Here is a 19,423-nt window from a genome sequence, read left to right on the forward strand (position 1 = left end):
AGAATTAAAAATCAAACAATAAAGATCACATACACATGCTCAAAGATAGGGCCAATGTCAGCTTTCTATTGCCTTATTATTTTGATTTTTAAATTTTGGGCCTCAAAATCTAGATCTTGGTCAAAATGGTCACGCTTCATAATTTAGAAGTTAATTACTGTGAATATAACCCCCCCATACAAACAATCTATGAATATAATACAACATAAAGAGTATAAAAGAAAGAGACAAGGATGGATAGATGGATAGATGGATAGATCAGAAATTAATAAAGAAACCCAGCATGCTAGTACTGTGTGAACATTTCATGACAAAAACTAATACCAAGAAAAAATGGGTTGGCATTAGATGTTGACATGATCCTAAAACTCTGCCATCATATGCCAAAGGGTTTCCTGGACTCAAATTTGCATAAAACCCTTATTTTCAGGATTTCAATTCAAATGTATGTATGAGGCAACTGTCCCAGCTTGGACTTGCTATGGAGGTGGGTTATTGCTCAAGAGTGAAGGGAAAAGTAGCAATCAGCTGAGGCAAATGAAAATGAGCTGGAATAAGACCATGTTCCATGACAGAATTATGTTTTGCAAGCCCAAGCGCAGAGTTTCAAGTTTCACACAGTTCAAAGGGACGTGATCTCAAATACATAGGAGTCAAGGTTCATTCTCAAACAAAGCAGCCAGAAAGTAACGGGCTACTTTTATAGTCCTGTTTTGTCCCAATAAGGGCCATTTTCCATGTCTATGTAAGAATGACAAACTAAGTCCTAAACTTTGACCCCATTCTTTAATACAAAATATGTTTCTATAGTACCCAGGCAGATGATTAAAAAGTCATTTGTCACAGCCCATCAGAGGCTTGTTAAATATATTCATCTTTGCAAAGGTCTTTCAAACTCTAATTCACACATTCCAATTATACACCCTTTCACCAACTGGGAGTTGGCCTGCCCTAGGCAGAAGGCAGAAGCATTTTCCCAATTAAGCTTTCCTAGGCCTGGGTTTTTGAGGTCTTGAGATATGTTGTGGGAATCTTCCCACTCCGAATCAGCATTAATCATCCCTGTGAAATACAATATTTTTCAGGGAACACTGACCCTCATTGTCAAAGGACTCATTCCTAAATTGGAGGCAGGGAAGAGGGAGAGGAAATGGAATCTACTGTAATTCTCTTACATTCTCTCGGAATACCTGGTGTCTCAGACGATCTCCAGAGAGCCCTCGATGTCCTTCTCCACAACCATAGGCACATCCCAAAGACTTCACTATTTTGATGAGCATGGTAAGAGCAAGCCTATGGTTGCTTACAGGTGTACTTTCATCCTAGAAAAGTTACAAAGCCCTTTTGGTACTGACATTCCATTCTGTGATTAAACCAAGTTTTATATGTTTTATGGTGAGCACGTACAACTTGAGAAACAGAATTGTCAAGGGCTCAACAAGCAAGTTAACCTTTCTAAAATCCAGAATGCCTTTTAAAAGAAAGAAAAATGTGCATTTTGATCACCCTCTAGTGCTAAAGGATATGACTGTAGACCTCTTGATTAGAAAACATGTTTCTGTATCCTTGCAGACTATCAGAACCACCTAGAGAGACAATGGGGACTATCAGTGATGAAAGCAAATAGATTTTCCCAGAAGCTACCCTCATTATCAGGCTTCTGATAGTACCACGAGGCAATGATTATTGCTAAATTTCTGGAACTGATCAAAGTCTGGAACTTTGAAATCACATGGCAACTTCTGACATTTTTAAGGGACTTTCTGATTTTATATTTTCACTGTATTGTAATACTCACGCACCAGCAAAGTGAGAATATAAAGAAATATGTCAACATTCAGCTTGTTTCTTCCTTTGAGGGTAAATAGGAAGCCCTCCTGAGACGAATAATGAGAATGGTTATCATATCTCTTTTGCCCCATTTAATCCTTGTTGTTAGTGGAGGACGCAGCTTCCAGAAAACTGTGAATTATCTCCAAAGAGGCAGAAGGATCCTAATAATTTCCCTTTCTACATCGGTTTACTGTGCAGAACAAAGGAAATAATGGATAAGCATTGTTGTGTAAATGGTGAAGGGTTTTCCATTGTCATGTGGGTCAGGTGGCTATGCAAATGATGAGGTCACACATTGAAAGTACTCCAATGTGGGTAGGTTATGAAAGAGATGGAGTTATCTAGACATCATCCATAATATGGTGGGGTAGACTCCACTCCCCTAAAGTTATGCAGTTGGTCCTCCTTTTCTAATCTACAGGCTCATGCAGTGGATGCAGTGCTGAGATGCTCCATGCAGAACTGAATGTTCAGTGGCTGAACTGAATGTTCAGCTGTCAGTTGCTGGCTGACAGCTCTCTAGGGAGATCCTATCCTGCCATTGTTCTTAGCTAAAGGAGAGCTGCCTCACCTAAGGTTAATGCTCTTCTTGGGAGCAGTCTGCCTCCAATGGCCGGTCAAAGGCATAATGAGGGTGGGGGGTATAAAGGTGGGCTCCCTTCCTCCACTTGGAGATTACTTTGAAGAGTCATCCTCGCTTTAGAGCTCCCTGTGTGATGGGCTGAGGTCTCTGTTACAACAAGTTGCAGTTCAACTGCTCCCTCTATCTCATCCTGCTTCTTTTACACCTCATAGATGTTGATCCTGAGAGGACACCCCAGGAAACTTCCTGCACACACATCTCCACATCTGAGTCTGTTTCCTGGGAACTCTATAGATTGAATGGTTGCAAATGAAAGACTCAGACTTACCAATAAACATTTATTTACTTATTTATTATATATACACAAATTCAGAAATGTTTTAGTTTGGATTCAAATCTTAGCTCCATAACCTTGGGCCAGCCACTTAACCACTCCATGTCCTACGAAATGGGCATCATAATAATACCTATATCATACAGCAGTGAGGCTAACATGAGTCAAAGCACGTAAGACATACAATAATAGCAAAACAAATGTTAATATTTCTAGGTGTGGGACACTGCTCTCCTTTGAGGCAACTTTGTGCAAATTGGAAAATGCACTCCTGTGGGTGGATGAGTTAGAAAAAGGTGAGTCCTTTTAGTAGATGCAGCACTTGGTTGAACAGCGAAGTGAGCGGAGCTTGGACTGGGTTTCAGTCCTTCTTGGCCCTGCCTTAGCCATGCGCCCTTGCGTGGTGCACAGATCGCACAGCCAAAGGCAGTAAGCAGCGCCTCAGAAAAGTTCACCCTGGGTAGGTCCTGATTTGGAGGATTGGCTTACGTCCACTTTTAGATTACTATATGTTCCTTTAAAAAAAAAAATCCCTAGCTCCAAAAGCTTTTGGTAAATATCTATTCAGGTTTCTTTACACCTTCAGATGTCCTTAGGATTTAGTTTCCTCTAATAGGAGACATTCAGAAAAATGTACCAAGCTACAGGCAGAAATCAGGACAGGTATTAAATAACATTTCAAGCTCTCAGTATTAGTTAGTAGCATCTATAGAAATAGAAATTAGATCCTCCTTTCTGAATAAATTCCCCATGCTTCTGGTATTACTAGGTTATAAAATTAGATAAACTCTCTTGATTTCACTGAAAATAACAGAGATTTTGGGCAGAACAGACCTGTATGAATCACAAATACATGCACTTAACCTATGGTTAGGTTTTATTTAATTCTTTGTCTTACAAAGAATATTATCTTTCAGAACTAACTACAAAACATTGATATCTTGGTTGCTGTTTTGGAGACCACATAATCTGACTTCAAGAAATTCCATCTAATTAAGAGTGATAACTTCAGTCAAAATAATGGTTATATTATCTAGTATAATAATTATAATTTACATAGGCAAGAGACTTGCAGGCCAACAATAAGAAATCATATGCAAATACCAATTGGATAAAATTTTAGAACTAAAAATAAAAATATAATACTAATAATGAACCTCCGAAATTCTTAGGATACGTGACAAAGCCCCCTTTAATTTAGTTGGAATATCTAAGCTTTACTAATAAAAACCTATCAAAATTTCACAACTCTTATTTTTTTTCTTTCTATTTTCCCTTGAATATTATAATGGATATAATACCATCTATTATTTCTTTGAGTAGCCAGCTTAGGTTGGTAGATAAAACATGGAAATTTAGTAAGAGTAAATTCTGAGGATTTTTGGATTATCCTCAGCGATGTATGAGGAGGTAAGAAGTTAGGAACCTTAAGTACTGGAAGATACTGTCAGAATTGGAAAATACACTCGGGATGCCTAGGTGGCTCAGCTGGTTAAGCGTCTGCCTTTGGCTCAGGTCATGATCCCAGAGTCCTGGGATCAAGTCCCTCATCTGGGCTCCCTGCTCAGCGGGGAGCCTGCTTCTCCCTTTGCCCACTATTCCCCCTGCTTGTGCTCTCTCTCTCTCTCTCTCTCTGACAAATAAATAAATAAAATCTTTAAAAAAAAAGAATTGGAATATATACATTTATGATTAAGGCAGAGGAAGAAAATTCTTAAAGAAAGGATTCAGGAACCCACGAATATTGGGAAAGAATATTTGGATCAGAGACCCAAAATATTAGGAAGATAGTAGACAATGAGATGAAGAAACATAGATGATAAATGCACATTAAAAATGGATCAAGTTGGACTAGAAAGAGATGGAGAGGAAACTATAAGAGGAAGGAGCACCACAACACTTATTAAGATGGACAATTCATAGTTTAGATAAATATGTAGATCGTAGAACTCTGTACAGTGTCATCTTACACCTGTAAACACTTGACCTGATGTGTACATCATGACCTGTTAGAGATTCAAATCTTCTGTTAATTTCAACTTGTTAACAGCATTTTCCAACAAAAGCCCTGAACTGAAATCAGTTTAAGTTATGTGAATTTAAGCTATGATAGTTCTTTTTTCTTTTCTTTTTTTTTTAAAGTAGGATCCATGCCCACTGTGGCACCGTGGGGCCCAATGCAGGGCTTGAATTCATAACCTGGAGATCAAGACCTGATGAAATTAAGAATAGGATGCTTAGCTGACTGAGCCACCCAGGAGCCCCAAGCTATGGTAATTCTTATTTAAAACCCAAATTAAAGGAAAAAACTAAGTTTTGGCATTAAGTGCAGAGATCATAAATGAGGTGTTGCCAAGGCAAAGGGAATTAAATTCAGGAATAATCAATAATAAGAAAGCTAAAAATAAGATGTGAAACACTGAAACATGAGGGCACCAAGCCTAGTCTTTGAAAGCAACACCGATAAACCAACCAATTAACTGAACAAAATTCTTCTCTTCCCTCAGTAGTAATTGAAATTGGCTGCCCAAAAATGTGTTCCTTAGATCAAGAGAAAAAACATTATCTTGAGGAAAAATTACACTGCTTGCTATGGACTGAATATGTTTCCCCCAAATTCATATGTTGAAGCCTTAACCTCCAATGTGATGGTGTTTGAATGTATGGCCTTTGGGAGGTAATTAGGTTGAGATGAGGTCATGAGAGTGGGGCCCTAGTCTGATAAGATCAGTATCCTTATAAAAAGACACACCTAGAGAACTCTCTCTCTCCTTCCGTGTGTGTGTGTGTGTGTGTGTGTGTGTGTGTGTGTGTGTATGCAGAAAAAAGAGGCCATGTGAACACACAGCAAGATGGTAGCCACCTACAACCCAAAAGAAGAAGCTTCAGAAGCCTCGCTGGCACCTTCATCTTGGACTTCCCAGCCTCCAGAAATGTGAGAAGCGAATTTCTGTTGTTTAATCCACCCAATCTATGGTATTTTGTTATGACACTCTGAGAAGAAAACATTGCTCAATTTGGTCAGACCCTGAAAATCCTGAGAAAGAGGCTATTCTTGGCAGACTGAGAGTGATGGTAATGTAGTGTAACTGAGATACTACCCTGAAGAAATAACATGACCAGGAAATTAACTCTAACCCTGCTTGAATGTCAATGGTTTTTGAATTGAGAATACCGTTTCATCTAACCGTTTCTACTAATGCCTGGGGAGAACCCACTGAAGAGATTTCTAGGCTCATGACTTTCTTTAGTGACTAGTTGTGATTCTGAGTCAACAAATTCCTAGCAAGCAGGCACTGGAAAGAAATTAGGGGCAACATTTCATGAGAACACAGAAGGTGGCTCAGTCATACCTTCTCTTGGTTCTTATCATTCTTCTCATAAGGTCCACCTCCGCCTCCTCCACCTCCTCCTCCATCACCTCCTCCACCTCCTCCATCTCCACCTCCTCCTTCTTCTCCTCCACCATCTCCAGCTCCACTAACCGAAGGGCCCCCGAATCCACAGGGTGAACTTCCTTTGAACTGGAAGGTCCCCTCACTGGCTCTTTTTTCCATAGTCTCATTTTCCTTGTTTTCACTCTTCTTTCTGTTCTTTTCTACACAAGGCACCACACCAAGTTGAAGCAAGCATTCAACAATGTTTAGTGCCACATCACAGATGCGAGAACTGATGTCATGATTCAGGACAAGATAAACAGCCTTCAGAACCACCTGGGGGTGGGGGGAAGACAAAGACGAACAGAAGGTGATTAATTTGCCTGAACTACCTCTTCCTACATAGATTTGGTTATTCTGTTTAATCCATTTCCTTTAGGCTGTTCTGTGTACTTAAGCATAAATAATTCAGGTAATCTTCAAGTGTGCCTATTTAAATTGCACTGGGACCTTGTGTATGTGCTTAACATAGAGTATAAGTCACCCAAAGACTTAAAATGTATGTGTGAAAAAAATGTATGTGTGTATTATCTCACTTAAGTATTCCAAAACTTGCCATAATACAGACAGTTAATAGGGATACTGAAGAACAGTGAATTAATGGGACCATAATTTTTCATTCAAATGGAAACCTGTTCAACTGATATTTTAAATCAAAGTGCTTTACTCCTCTGCCTTTCACTGTCTGTCAATAATGGATAAAAAACAATGATTTCCATATCCACATAATAGAGGAACATTTAGGCATTCACAATTGTATCATTATTTACACTTCAATTTTAAATACAAAATATTTGCATGTTTAAATTATGTCCTTTCATTGATTTTAATATTTTAAATTATTTGCTGAGCCCGCTTTCTACTGTGAAATAAAAAATTTTGTGAACTATAATTGTAAACTATAACAACCCTTTCATTTGCTAATAACTATAGTCAAGACAGGCGTTCTTGAGAAGGCAAGTTTAAATCTTTTAATGGGCTTCTATTCATTTTCCCTTGCTACCCAGGAGGTTTGCAGTCATGTTGCTTATATAATGAAAGAAAATAAACTGAGAACTTTTTACCCTTATTCTAGAAAAAAGGGATTTAGCACATACACATTTATGTATATTTTATATATGCATATCCAGGATTTGCTAATGTTTTTGGATTATAAAAATATTCTGAGATCAGATCACATCTAATGTAATGCTTGAAAAAAAATAAAAAGGGAAAGGTGCCTCTGTGATGGTTGACACTTGTGAAATTTTTTATATGGGTAGCCTTTTCATTTTAAGGTTCAACATTGCTAAGAATCTATATGCCCATTTTATAGCAGTATAAAAACTAGATCAAAGAGTCATTATCTTCCAAGCTTTGGTAAGAGAAATTCTTGCTTCTTACCGAAAGATCTAGCATGCCATTCTTGTGGACAAAGTTATTGGTCCCATCAATATGTTCCGTGTCCTCTAAGTAGCTGTAGTTTATGCAGGAGTCTGTGAGGCTTCGGGGCAGGTTCGCACATGCCAGGGGTTCATGTGGCATCTCCGGGATAGGCACCTGGTTGCAGAGCTTCCTCATATGCTCACTGAAAAAGTCTGCGTAGCCTACGTTGAACGATGCCAGGGTAGTGTTGAAGGTTGCAACCGTGATTGTGGAGATCTGGGATCGCACTAATAAAAAGAAAGCAATGTCTTAATTTTCCCCATATTAGCTAGTGACATCGTGTCAGACAGTTACACTCTCCTGACCACAATCACAGCTGAGGTGATGTTTGACTTGTAGTCTCAAAGTTATTCTCAATTCATACGGAATTGCCTCAAGCATGAAGGCCATGTAACATCTGGTAAATAATGAAGATTATAGAAATTGTGAATTCCAACTGGCTTCCTTAAGACCCAGGCTAGAGTTTAACTTTGACAGGTGGATTTTACCCAGTCTTAAATGGCAGATCCTACTGATACAGTAGGATCTATGCATATTCAGGATTTGCTAATTATTTTAGCAACTGGTTTAGTTGAAGTATTTCCCCACTAGTTTGTGGCTGGTAAAATATTTGGTTTTATCTAGCATATTTAAGCAACGGCAAATAAGGAGGACTTTTTTCTCCTTTGTTCAAGAGTAATGGAACATGAGTTTGTGTTGGTAACTAACTGACATCATCAAATACTTGAAACATACTCCAGGGAAAAGAGGGCTTAGATTTCTACCCATAGGTTAAGAGTACAGAATAAGAGCCCATTTCAGATTCCACCCAGACACACATGTTTTCTCCACATAAAGCATATAAGGCACTTATTTGAAACAGCAGCTGTCTGAAAAAAGAATCCAGAGCCCTGGAAGGCAGTGACTTTCCTCCCATTGAAGGTGGACAAGCCCTTTCAAGGGACATCATACAGGGGACCAAAGTACTGAATGTAACTGTCTTCCAAGTCTCTTCTAGCCCCGTGGGTCTATGACCTTTTGAAAACAAAGATGAATGGCTTGCTTCACCTCTGAGAGGTACAGAGTTTGCAGTGTGCCATCAAATAGCTTTTGCTACTAAGAAAATCCCAAGAATGGCTCACAAGCAAATTACCCAGCAATGTAATACATGAATGCAAGTTTTCAAAAAGTACAAGGAGCCAGATTGCAATGAAGATGGAACATGGAGTAAAAACAGGAAACAGGAAAAGGAACCTGAACTCCCGCCTGCAGGTGCAGCCTCCGACCCACCTTCCTTGACAGTGTTTTCTCCGTGGCTGTTGGAGTGATCTGGCAGGTCACTCACCAGGGTGTGGTGGGAGTGGGAGTGCCTGGCACTCAGGCTCTCCATCTCTGTGGCTGCGTCCGAACTGCCCCGCCGGGTAAATTTCCCTGAGATGGACAAGAGCACCACAAGAAGGTTTAAAAATGAAAGAATCTCTGCTGAGATGTTGTCTTTCCAAAGGACGGCAGGGAGAGTAAAGGGTCATTAGGAAGCGCATGAGGCACAGCCAAGTAGCAGGCATTGGATTTATTCTCGGAATAGTCAGGGTCAAGATGATGGATGAAGCTGCCTGTTATAAGATCAGCCCCAATCTGGGGCGCCTGGGTGGCTCAGATGTTTAAGTGTCTGCCTTTGGCTCAGGTCATGATCCCAGGGTCCTGGGATTGAGCCCCATGTCGGGCTCCTGGCTCAGCGGGGAGCTTGCTTCTCCCTCTCCCTCTGCCTCTCTCCCTGCGCATGATCTCTCTCTCTCTCTGTATTTCTGTGTCTCAAATGAATAAATAAAATCTTAAAAAAAAAAAAAAGATCAGCCCCAATCTAAGCCAAATGTCAAAAACCATATATGGAATCCCAGTTAGCTGCCAGTTTCTTGATTTTAAGCTGGCTTTCTTAATATGCCATCCAGAAAGGGAAAAAAAAGCTTCTTTTTCTTTTTTTTACATCTTCCTTTTCTAATATCCAAATTAAAGTCTGCCTTTGGATTCACAATGAAAGCTAATGCACAAGATCATTTAAGGCCACATTTCCACATCTAGAGTCCTTAAGAAATAGGGCCATTACCTGCCTAATTACAGGGTTCTTCCATTTTTAATTAAATTATCTGCATTCCTTTGGTACTAGAAGCTAGCATCTGGGCCCACATTTCTTGACTAAACTGTTCAAGAAAGATGCAGATTTGCCCCAGAGCCCTAGATCCAGATTTCTAAACAGGTCACTCAAGTTCTGCCCTACTTTGAAAAGTCCTTGTTGTCACCTAAAATGGTGGTTTGCCAGCCTCCTTTTTCAATGCCTCGCCTGTCTTCTCCAAGCCCAGAGAAACTTCCGAAGGAGAATGTGCTTCTGGTGGGGGACACATCCAGGTGGTCCTCGTGAAGTAGGAATGGCACTCCCATTCTTCGAGGCCTCCTCTTCCCTGTGTGGTGGAATGGGATGGAGCCTTTCCTCTCTCGGTCTTCTTTGCGGCTCTTGAACTATGAGGATGAGAGGTAAAGGATTAGGCACAGGCCAAAGGAGAGGTGACATTCTACTTCCCAAAGGGCTCCATAATCTGCAGTAAAATACAGAAATGTTCCAGGAAGCAGAGACCCAGAAAGTCAACGAGTATCACTCAATAGAGATGGCTGAAATTTCCATAATGCCTTAAAAGAGTGAAAGAAACAAAGCAAAAGGTAACATATTCCCTGGGTCCTTCTGCTGGGTTGGCTTGTCCCTGGACCAGCGGCATCAGTGTCAACTGGGAAACTATTAGAAATACAAATTCTCGGGCGCCTGGGTGGCTCAGTTGGTTAAGCGACTGCCTTCGGCTCAGGTCATGATCCTGGAGTCCCGGGATCGAGTCCCACATCGGGCTCCCTGCTCAGCAGGGAGTCTGCTTCTCCCTCTGACCCTCCTCCCTCTCATGCTCTCTGTCTCTCATTCTCTCTCTCGCAAATAAATAAAATCTTAAAAAAAAAAAAAAAAAAAAGAAATACAAATTCTCAGGTTCAACCCCAGACATACTAGATCAGAAACCTAGAAGGTAAGGCCCAGCAGTATGTGTTTTAATAAGCCCTGTAGGTGATTCTGATAAATGCTAAAATTTGAGAATCATGGGCTAGAGTATAGGATCCTAGAGTCACCCCTTGGACCAGCCAGTATTTTCTGTTCCATTTTTCCAGGATTGAGATCAATTTTTCCAGCCAGACGACTTCAAGTGTGTGCCACTGTCCATAAGGAGAGTCAAAAAAGATACAAAGCATGAATTGGTACAAACCCATTACTCCTACCAAACAAGTTCAAAATCCAGTATAAATAAGAGTTTAGAATTTCTTGGGAAGCTTTTAAAATATACCAATATCTGGGCCTAACCTGCAGCAATTGTGACCTAATTGGTTTGGGTTCAGGCCTGGGCACATGAATTTTTTATGGCTCCCCAGAGATTCTCACGTGTAGTCTGTACTGAAAACGTATTCCCCCCCGGATGACTGACATTTTTAGAAAAACTACAGCCCTTGCCTATCATTACATTAGCAATGAAGGTAGACATGACTGCTTGCATAGCAACACTCTGAGCTCATAGAGAAGTTAACAATATGTTCTGTGTCCTTCATGAACACAATTGAACTAATCATTTTGAAAAATAGAAAATGAAGCTACTACACATACATTATTCTACACATATTATTTCCTAGCTGGTTTGCTCCATATATTTACAAAAAGAGAGGTGGAATGGTGGATTCATAAAAGCATGAACTAGCTTGAACAAGACCTAGTTTTGAGTTTGGACTCAACCTTTCACAAACTACCAAAATTTCTAAGGCTCAGCTCCTTTCTTTTTTGAGAATAATTAACATTTATTGAATACTTACTAAGTGCCAGGCACAGTAAGGACTTTACATGCATTATCTCACTTAATCCTCATAACCTTTTGAAGTAAGTATATTATGTACCCAATTTACAAATGAAGAAACTGATACCTAGTATCATTTGACCAGGATCGCAGAGGTTACAAGTGGCAGGGCAAGAATTTGAACCCTGATTAGGTGACTCCTAAGTGCACACTCGACTCCACCTTTAATTTCTCATCTTTAGAGTTCTAGTGGATGCATAATAAATGTTTATTGAATGGAAACCTATGCTAAGACCTATAACAAGTTGTGAGGGTAGGAAATATAGTGATTTGTTATAAGGATTTACTACTTTACTTACAGAGTTTTGTTTGTTTTGTTGTATTTAAATTGGAGATGACTTCGAGAATAAATATTCCATGATGATCCCATCATTCTGAGTAAGACTTCAATAAGACTCAGTTTCTTAGGTGCAAAATGTGGAAATTTAGGATCTCATTGGATTAAATGAGAACCCTTTATATAAAATGCTTGATAAAATGAAATGAACCATACGAATGTAAGTTGCTATCACAGCTACCACAACTACCTCCACTACCACACTACTGAAAACACTCTACCCACATCATCAGGATTGAGCTTGGTAACATTGAGAATGGGAAACATTCAGGTGCACAGAGGGACTCGCACAAGGTCATGCTGCAAGCCAGTGCTATAAGTGGGGGCTGACCTCTCTCCTCAAGGTTTCTTTCCCAACCCACCCCTTTCTGCAGCATGACCTCATGTCCTACTGATTTTTTTCAATTACCAAAATATTAAAGAGCATAAGTGGTTCTACTCACCTTCTTAAAAATGTTCATGCCAAGGTCTGAAGAAAGATCTGGAACTGCAGACCTACGTAAATTGGTCAACGAAACCTTAGAAAAGGCCTCAGGGCTAAGAGATTTTTCCTCTTCATTACACTTCATGGTGAGATCCTTAATAGACAATAAAAGTAGACTTCACAATCAAGGACTTAAGGCTTTATATCCAAAGACTTTTCTTATTGAGATGTCACATTTTTAATAGAGATGTGTCTAATGTTTTGATATCTATGAAGTATTTAACTTGTGGGTCTCAACTTTTAAAATCCATATCCTGCTATGGAAGAGATACATTATATATTAACTGTAACCCCTGTCTGGGGTTTTTAACAATGAGAACGTGAAGCTCCATATTTGGGAAAGCTAAGAAATGAGGGAGGAGACAGGTATCTCATCTTCTCTTTTCATTAAAAAAAGTTTTTCTGTTTAATGGTTCACCAAAGGAGATTTTTATTTTGGGCAGAATCATCTACTACTAAAACAGAGTATCTCTCCTTTTTGCTCTAATATTGCTCATGTTTATTTTCAGAATATGTAGACTTTTTCAGACATAGCCAATTCATATTTAAGTAAACCAAACAACTGGAACATACTGCAAAGCACAGTTTTTTTCTCTACATATCCAGCACACATGGTATCAATGAGAAAGAGGGAAAGAAAAAGTGTTCAAGCTGATATTAGCACATTCATTTATCAAAAAGTGATTTTCAGGGGGATGTCATCAAATTGGTATATAGTCAGTTTATTTTTCCAAACATCTGTAATAAATAGCAAGACCATATATCCAAAGGCAATATTTCTAATTACGATCCTGAGGTGCTAAAAAATTTTGAGCTATGCAAAAGAAGGTAAACCATATTCAGTAAAATTCTAGTGTCACACATTTCATGATATCAGTAATTAACAGTTGTATGTGAGAACTATCTATTAACTAGCACTTCAACTGGGAAATTTTCCATTATTTTGGATCAACAGAGTCTTAACTCTAGGTTAGTGTGAGTAAGAGGTATTTAGACACCCTTCTTTGAATGGTAAATTAGATGCTAAGAAAGAAGCAAAAGGGTCTAGCAATAAAAGATAGAAAGGAAAGGATAATAGTATCCGAGTAATCCACCAGTCTGGAATAAAGAGATGGATGCATAGGAGAAAGAGAGAATCTGTTATGGCCAAAGTTGGTGATTCAAAAGACAATGGACTGAGTTTCTCTTACTTGGGTCTTGTGGGTGTTCACTAGTGAGGGAGCTGCTGCCACCATCGAGCTGCTCCTGGGTCTGGGCAGGAGAGGAATATCTGGCTCTGGAGGCTTTTCAGGCTTCTCTTCCAACATGTGCCGCAGCCTTTGTAGATAGTACATCAGAGACCACTGAGTGCCTTCTTCAGACCAATGGGGTTGGAGTAGGCAGCGAAGAACAGCAACGTCAAAGTAGGTGGCATAGCGGGACCTTTGGCATGGAGGTATCACAAGAGAGGCTCTGTTTCCAGTGACAGAAAGAAGATGATTTTATTGGCAAACATTCCAAGGGGTGACACAATATGGCTTGTAGCTCTGCTTTTCTCATTTGCTTACTTATTCATCCACTTATCTTTTGTGTAGTTTACTCTACTATTCTCCCAACTGGTCTCACTCATTTCACTTTTGCTAGATACTTCCTGGAAGTAGAGAGGTTAGAAAGAGTTTTAAAGGATAGGTAGGAATCAGCTAGGCAAAGTTGAGGATGGGGCAGGAGGGTACATCAGCATTTCAGTCAGAGGAAACCATGCCTACAAAGGTGGAGTTAGAAAACAAAATCATGAGTTTTGGGAAGGTGGGGGAGAGTAAGCAATTGGTATTAGCTGGTGAGTAATTTGGGTGGTGGGCGATGAGGAGAGTCTATAGAAATAGATGAGCTTCAGATTGTGATGTTCCTTTTATACAATGCTATCAGTTTTTTTTTTTTTACCTTGATAGAAATGGGAGTATTTGTATATATTATTGGCTATTTTAATCTATTATTGGTGATTCTAATATATAAAAGAACCAAAGAAACCGAGAAGTACTAAACAAGCAAAAGTTAGGTTATGAAGAAAATTTTCAAAATTTTGAAATCATTTTGAAAACTCTATAGCTATATATTCATATAAAATAGCATAACTAATTTAAAAAATCTCAAGGTTCTGAAATGCTATTATTCAATTTAAACACATGATATAGTCATTATTTAGTGTTCAACTTAATTACACTACAAAATAGGTTTACGCAATTACTAAATATAATATATCATCCTAGGTATCTTAGGGAATGTGAAGATATATAAGTTTAACTTCTTCATATTGAGTAACATATGGTCCAATGAATGACAGCCAATAAACAACAAATTATAAACTGAGAGCTCCTAGGATCCAAAATGAAACCTTACATCTAAAATATAAACTTAACTCCCAAACACAGTTTCTTCCTGAGTTAGGTGATGCAAAAGGGAAATTTTTGTACCCTGCTATCAACTAGCAAATGGCACAACCCACACATGGAGAACTTCAGCAAAAAAAAAAAAAAAAAAAAAAAAAAAAAAAAATGCAGTTACTAAGAAGTGAAGAGAAGTTTTCCTGAACTTCCCAGACCCATATTTTTTTTAACTGAAGGTTATGGATCATTATTGTTTCAAGAAATTAATTCAAAAGTATATGACTACTATTGAAATGTTAACTAGAATAAAAACTATCAGAATGCAACAAATGGAATAAGGATTTGTATGCTTGATGAAACTTATTTCATCTCATGCATTGTCATTAGTCATGACATAAAATAGATTTCTTACCATGAGTCGCAGTAAAAAGTTTAAATATGCAAACCCAGACCATGTCTGGGTCTAATCTTGAGTATTTTGATTGACAAGTAGGAAACTACATAGAAGTTAAAACACAACCACATAAGGTGCTGCAATACTAATTATTTAACTGAGTTGGCAGTCATACAAGAAGTTTTCTACAATCAGCGAAGTTCCCATATATGTATGTTATGCTAGAACTTACCCTTTTTCCAGGGACCTAGGATACTCTTTGAATATCAACTGCATGTCAACTTTCAATCCTTCAGAAAGTCCCATGGAGTCTCCTCCCAACCACTTCTCATCAGGTCCATAGACACCAACATCTTGCGTTAGGCTTATTGTAATTACTTCCTACTAGTCTCATTGCTTCTTCTCTGGTTCCTCCTCTCCTCTCCTCAAACCCTTCCAATGGATTGTTAAATCATCCTTAAAATAAAATGCGAGCTTCTCATAGTAGTCAACATGACCTGCATAATCTGGCTGTGCATACCAGTCCAACCTCATTACCATGATTGCCCTGGCGTACAAATATTTATTTGCTGCCTCTTAGCTCCAAATGCATCTTTCTTCTTGCTCTGTGAAAATGGACCAGGGACCTTTAAATATTTTTCCATTGATTTCTGGCATGATGTTTAGCTTGGTCAGTAGATGAAATGGAAAAGGTATTGCAGGAAGAAAGAATTTTGCTTTCTCGCCCTGGTGTACTTGCTCAGCACATTCCTACAATGCATGTACAGCTTCTCCAGTACCAGGCTCCTGTAGTGTTTGTGGGTTGTCTAGTGCTTAGCTCCTGCAGTGCACGTGGCTTCTGCCGAATGGGCATTTTTTCTAGAACCAGCCTTCCGCAGCACTCACAGCTTTCCCTTTGCTCAGCTCCCATAGTGCCCAGTACCCAGCAGCACCTGGCAGCCAACAGCCCCCCGGCACTTCCCTTTGGAAGTTTTGTAGCAGAGGGCCCCTACCAAGACACCTCCCCATGAATAGCTTTCCCTAGTACCCGAGAGGGTTGGATTTCTGACAAGTTCCAAAGGGCAGATTTCCAGCAAGTTCTCCTGGTGCAGCACCACGGTGATCTCTCTGCCATCCATTGAGGCATAACTTCACCCTCTCCAACAGGGTCATAATCTCAGTCCTGGGGAGAAAGGGGTCTCCCCTGGGTGTTTTGTCCGACCCCTAAAGTTGGAGATTGCTCCATTATATCTGCTATTCTTATATTCTTTAGAGTTCTCTTTACTTCTTATTAGCCAGTCCCTTACTACTCCAATACTCTAATCCTGTTATACTTAATTCCCTATATTAAACTTGCCCTGTTCAAATTACTATTTGGTTTCTCTCTCCTGATTGGACCAGTCCTGACACATCTGGTTGTTGTGCTTCAGCCACATTGGCTTTCTTACTACTCTTGACGACATCAAGCTTATGCTGGCTTCAGAGCTTTTTTTCTATGTGGAAATGTCTACCCTTGAGGCCTAGGCTTTATCTAGGCTCTGTTCCAATGTCATCCCCTCAGAGAGGTCTTCCTCAAACACTGTGTAGAGTGGCCTCCCTCCACCACTACCCATCTCTTCACCCTGTTCTAATTTTCTCCATAGCATGTAGCATAACTTGAGATTATATCATTTACTTGATTAGTGCCTATCTCCATTTATTTGAATGAATTAAAAAATTTCAGAAGTGGATTCAAGACAAAGATGGAGAAATCAAAGTCTTTTGTACGTACAAGCAATATGCGTTTTGACAATGGAAAGAAAAAAGAGCTCATTAGAAGTAACAGCAAATAGGTAAATGCCATGGGTTGGGGAGCAAAATGATGAGGAATAAAATTGACAATATAACTTAGTATGTTCAAATGTAAATCACATTGACCCAACAAGCTGAAGATAAACATCTATTCCAAAAATTAGGGGAAAGAAATGTCAATTTAACCTCAACTGGTATCAGTGATAGGTAGGAAATATCTAACTTTCAACATAGATTGGATCACTGTTCTATATGACTTTAAAGAATGACCACTATCAGGGTAAACTAGGAAAGACCACACAGGCACAGGTTAGCCTTAAACATCACCCTCCTATTACAACAGAATGATAATACAGGAAATTGGGGATACTTGGGGACCACCACAAACAATACTATAAAACATTTTTAAAAAATCTTAATAAACAAACTAACTTTTGGGTTTTTTTTGGAGAGGGAGTTGGGGGACAGGGAGAGGGAGAGGTTGACTCCCCACTGAGCATGGAGTCCAATGCAGGGCTCAATCTCACAACCCTGACATCATGACCTGAGCCAAATTCAGGAGTTGGATGCTTAACTGACTGAGCCACCCGGGTGCCCCAAACTGTTATTAGAATAAATTCTTGATATTTTAAAGATTTCCATCACTCCCTCTCCCAGTAATCTATAAGTTCAATGTAATTCTCTTTTGTGTTCTGAACCCAATTTCAACATGTATGTGTTGGGGGGGTGGGGCTTCCACACCATAAAAAATTTTCCTAGACACCAACTGGGTCCGTTCTCTGTCAACTGAATTCTGATACCTATCTACCCAGAGATAGCATCACATTAAGGGTTCAGTCCTGCAAGACTACTCTCCCTCCTACTTCAGACACCAGGTTGTCACCTGTGCTTCTAATCAACTGGCCATAGACTAGAGGTTCCCATGACGTGCTCCTCCCCCACCCCACCCTTGAACTTCAGATTCTAATTGCAAGTCCAGGTTGTTACCTGTACTTCGTAATGACAGGTCCTAAATCAGAAGTTCCCATGATCCCCTCCTTGAATTCAATTAATTTTCTAGAGTGGCTCACAGAACTCAGGAAACCTGTTTATTCACTAGATTATTGATTTATTATAAAAGGATACAACTCAGGCACAACCAGACAGAGGAAATGCTTAGGGCAAGGTATGGGGAAGGGGCATGGACTTCCATGTCCTCTCCCAGCACCTCCCCGTGTTTACCAACCCAGAAGCTCTCTGAACTCTACCCTTTCTGGCATCTTTTGAAGGCTTCATTACATAGGCATAATTGACTAAATCATTAGCCGTTGGCAATTGGTTCAAACTCCAGCCCTTCCTGGAGATCAGGTGCAGGACTTAAAGTTTTAACCCTCTAATCACATGGTTGGTTCTCCTGGCAATCAGCTTCTAGTCTTAAGTGCAGTCCACATGTCACCTCATTAACAACAAAAGTCACCTTTGTTGCTTTCATCATTCAGGACATAGGAGCTTACTGACAGAAACGGAGTAAGGCCAAATATATATTTCTTATTATAAATCATAGCATCACAAATTCTGAACAAAATTCCAAAGGGATTTATCTTTTATAAATCAATGAGACTGTTCTGAAATTTAACTGGATGAATGAATAAAACTTTGAGTGTAATCAAGAAAGATTTAAAAGGAAGTGTAAAACGGTGTAAATTGTCCAATGCTAATGTGTGTTTTACAACAATAATATTTGGCCAACTAGTGCTGATTTAGGAATAGACAAGAATTCAGTGGTATACAATATGGAGCTACAAAAGATTCAAATATTTATAAGAACCGAATATATCAAAAAAGTCATGCATTAAATTAGTACAAAGGATATATTAGTCAATAAATAATATTGGCATAATTCACGTACTCAGAAAAATATAATTTAGCCTATCTTAAATTATCATATTTTATTCACCAAATAAAATCAAGACAGATTAAGATTTAAATATAAAAATATAAAAACATAATAGTACTAGAAAAACATTTTGGCTATTTTTTTATAATCTTGGAGTAGAGAAGGACTTAATAAGAACGTAATGGCCCCAAATTTAAAACAATGCAAATGCCCATCAACAGGTGAATGTATAAACAAGCTGTGTACATCCATGCAGTGGACCACTACTCAGCAATAACAAGGTCAGAACTATTGATATATTCAATAATTATGCTGAATAAAAGAAGCCAGACCAAAAAAAAAAAAAAAAGACTGTTTTCATTTATATGAAATTCTAGAAGCCTGCAAACAAATCTATAATGACAGAAAGCAGATCAGTGTTTGCCTGCGGATGGAGAAAGAGTGGGTGGGAAGGGGAAAAATTACTAAGGATCACAGAAAACTTTTAAGGAGATATGTTCATTATCTTGATTGTGGTGATAACAATGTATAATAAGAGAGAGTAGCATTTGAAAGATCTTTTGCTGTTCAAAAGGAGGGTTGAGATTTTATTGAATTATGACTCTTAATAGTCAAATATCCATGTTAAATTTTCAAAGATAACCATATCCTTCCAATAGAAGGAAAACAGGATTTA

The 19,423-nt window shown here is 39.0% G+C and overlaps 1 protein-coding gene across 12 annotated transcripts in view; it reads right to left on the minus strand.

Annotated features, from left to right (window-relative positions):
• Positions 1-19,423, minus strand: part of UNC80 (unc-80 homolog, NALCN channel complex subunit) — a 229,660-nt gene that overhangs the window by 165,859 nt on the left and 44,378 nt on the right. For 6 of the 12 annotated variants that reach the window (XM_032403226.1, XM_032403246.1, XM_032403216.1 and 3 more), the window contains exons 8-14: positions 13,535-13,796; positions 12,304-12,438; positions 9,889-10,105; positions 8,846-9,022; positions 7,571-7,839; positions 6,104-6,463; positions 1,176-1,322 (exon numbers count right to left, since the gene is read on the minus strand). In XM_032403226.1, coding sequence (XP_032259117.1) covers positions 1,176-1,322; positions 6,104-6,463; positions 7,571-7,839; positions 8,846-9,022; positions 9,889-10,105; positions 12,304-12,438; positions 13,535-13,796 — 1,567 coding nt within the window. The remainder of the gene's footprint in view (positions 1-1,175; positions 1,323-6,103; positions 6,464-7,570; positions 7,840-8,845; positions 9,023-9,888; positions 10,106-12,303; positions 12,439-13,534; positions 13,797-19,423) is intronic. The other 6 variants (XM_032403279.1, XM_032403272.1, XM_032403254.1 and 3 more) reach the window with 3 other exon arrangements.

Source organism: Phoca vitulina, unplaced genomic scaffold (assembly GCF_004348235.1).
Source record: "Phoca vitulina isolate PV1807 unplaced genomic scaffold, GSC_HSeal_1.0 scaffold1, whole genome shotgun sequence".
Taxonomy (NCBI): Eukaryota; Metazoa; Chordata; class Mammalia; order Carnivora; family Phocidae; genus Phoca; species Phoca vitulina.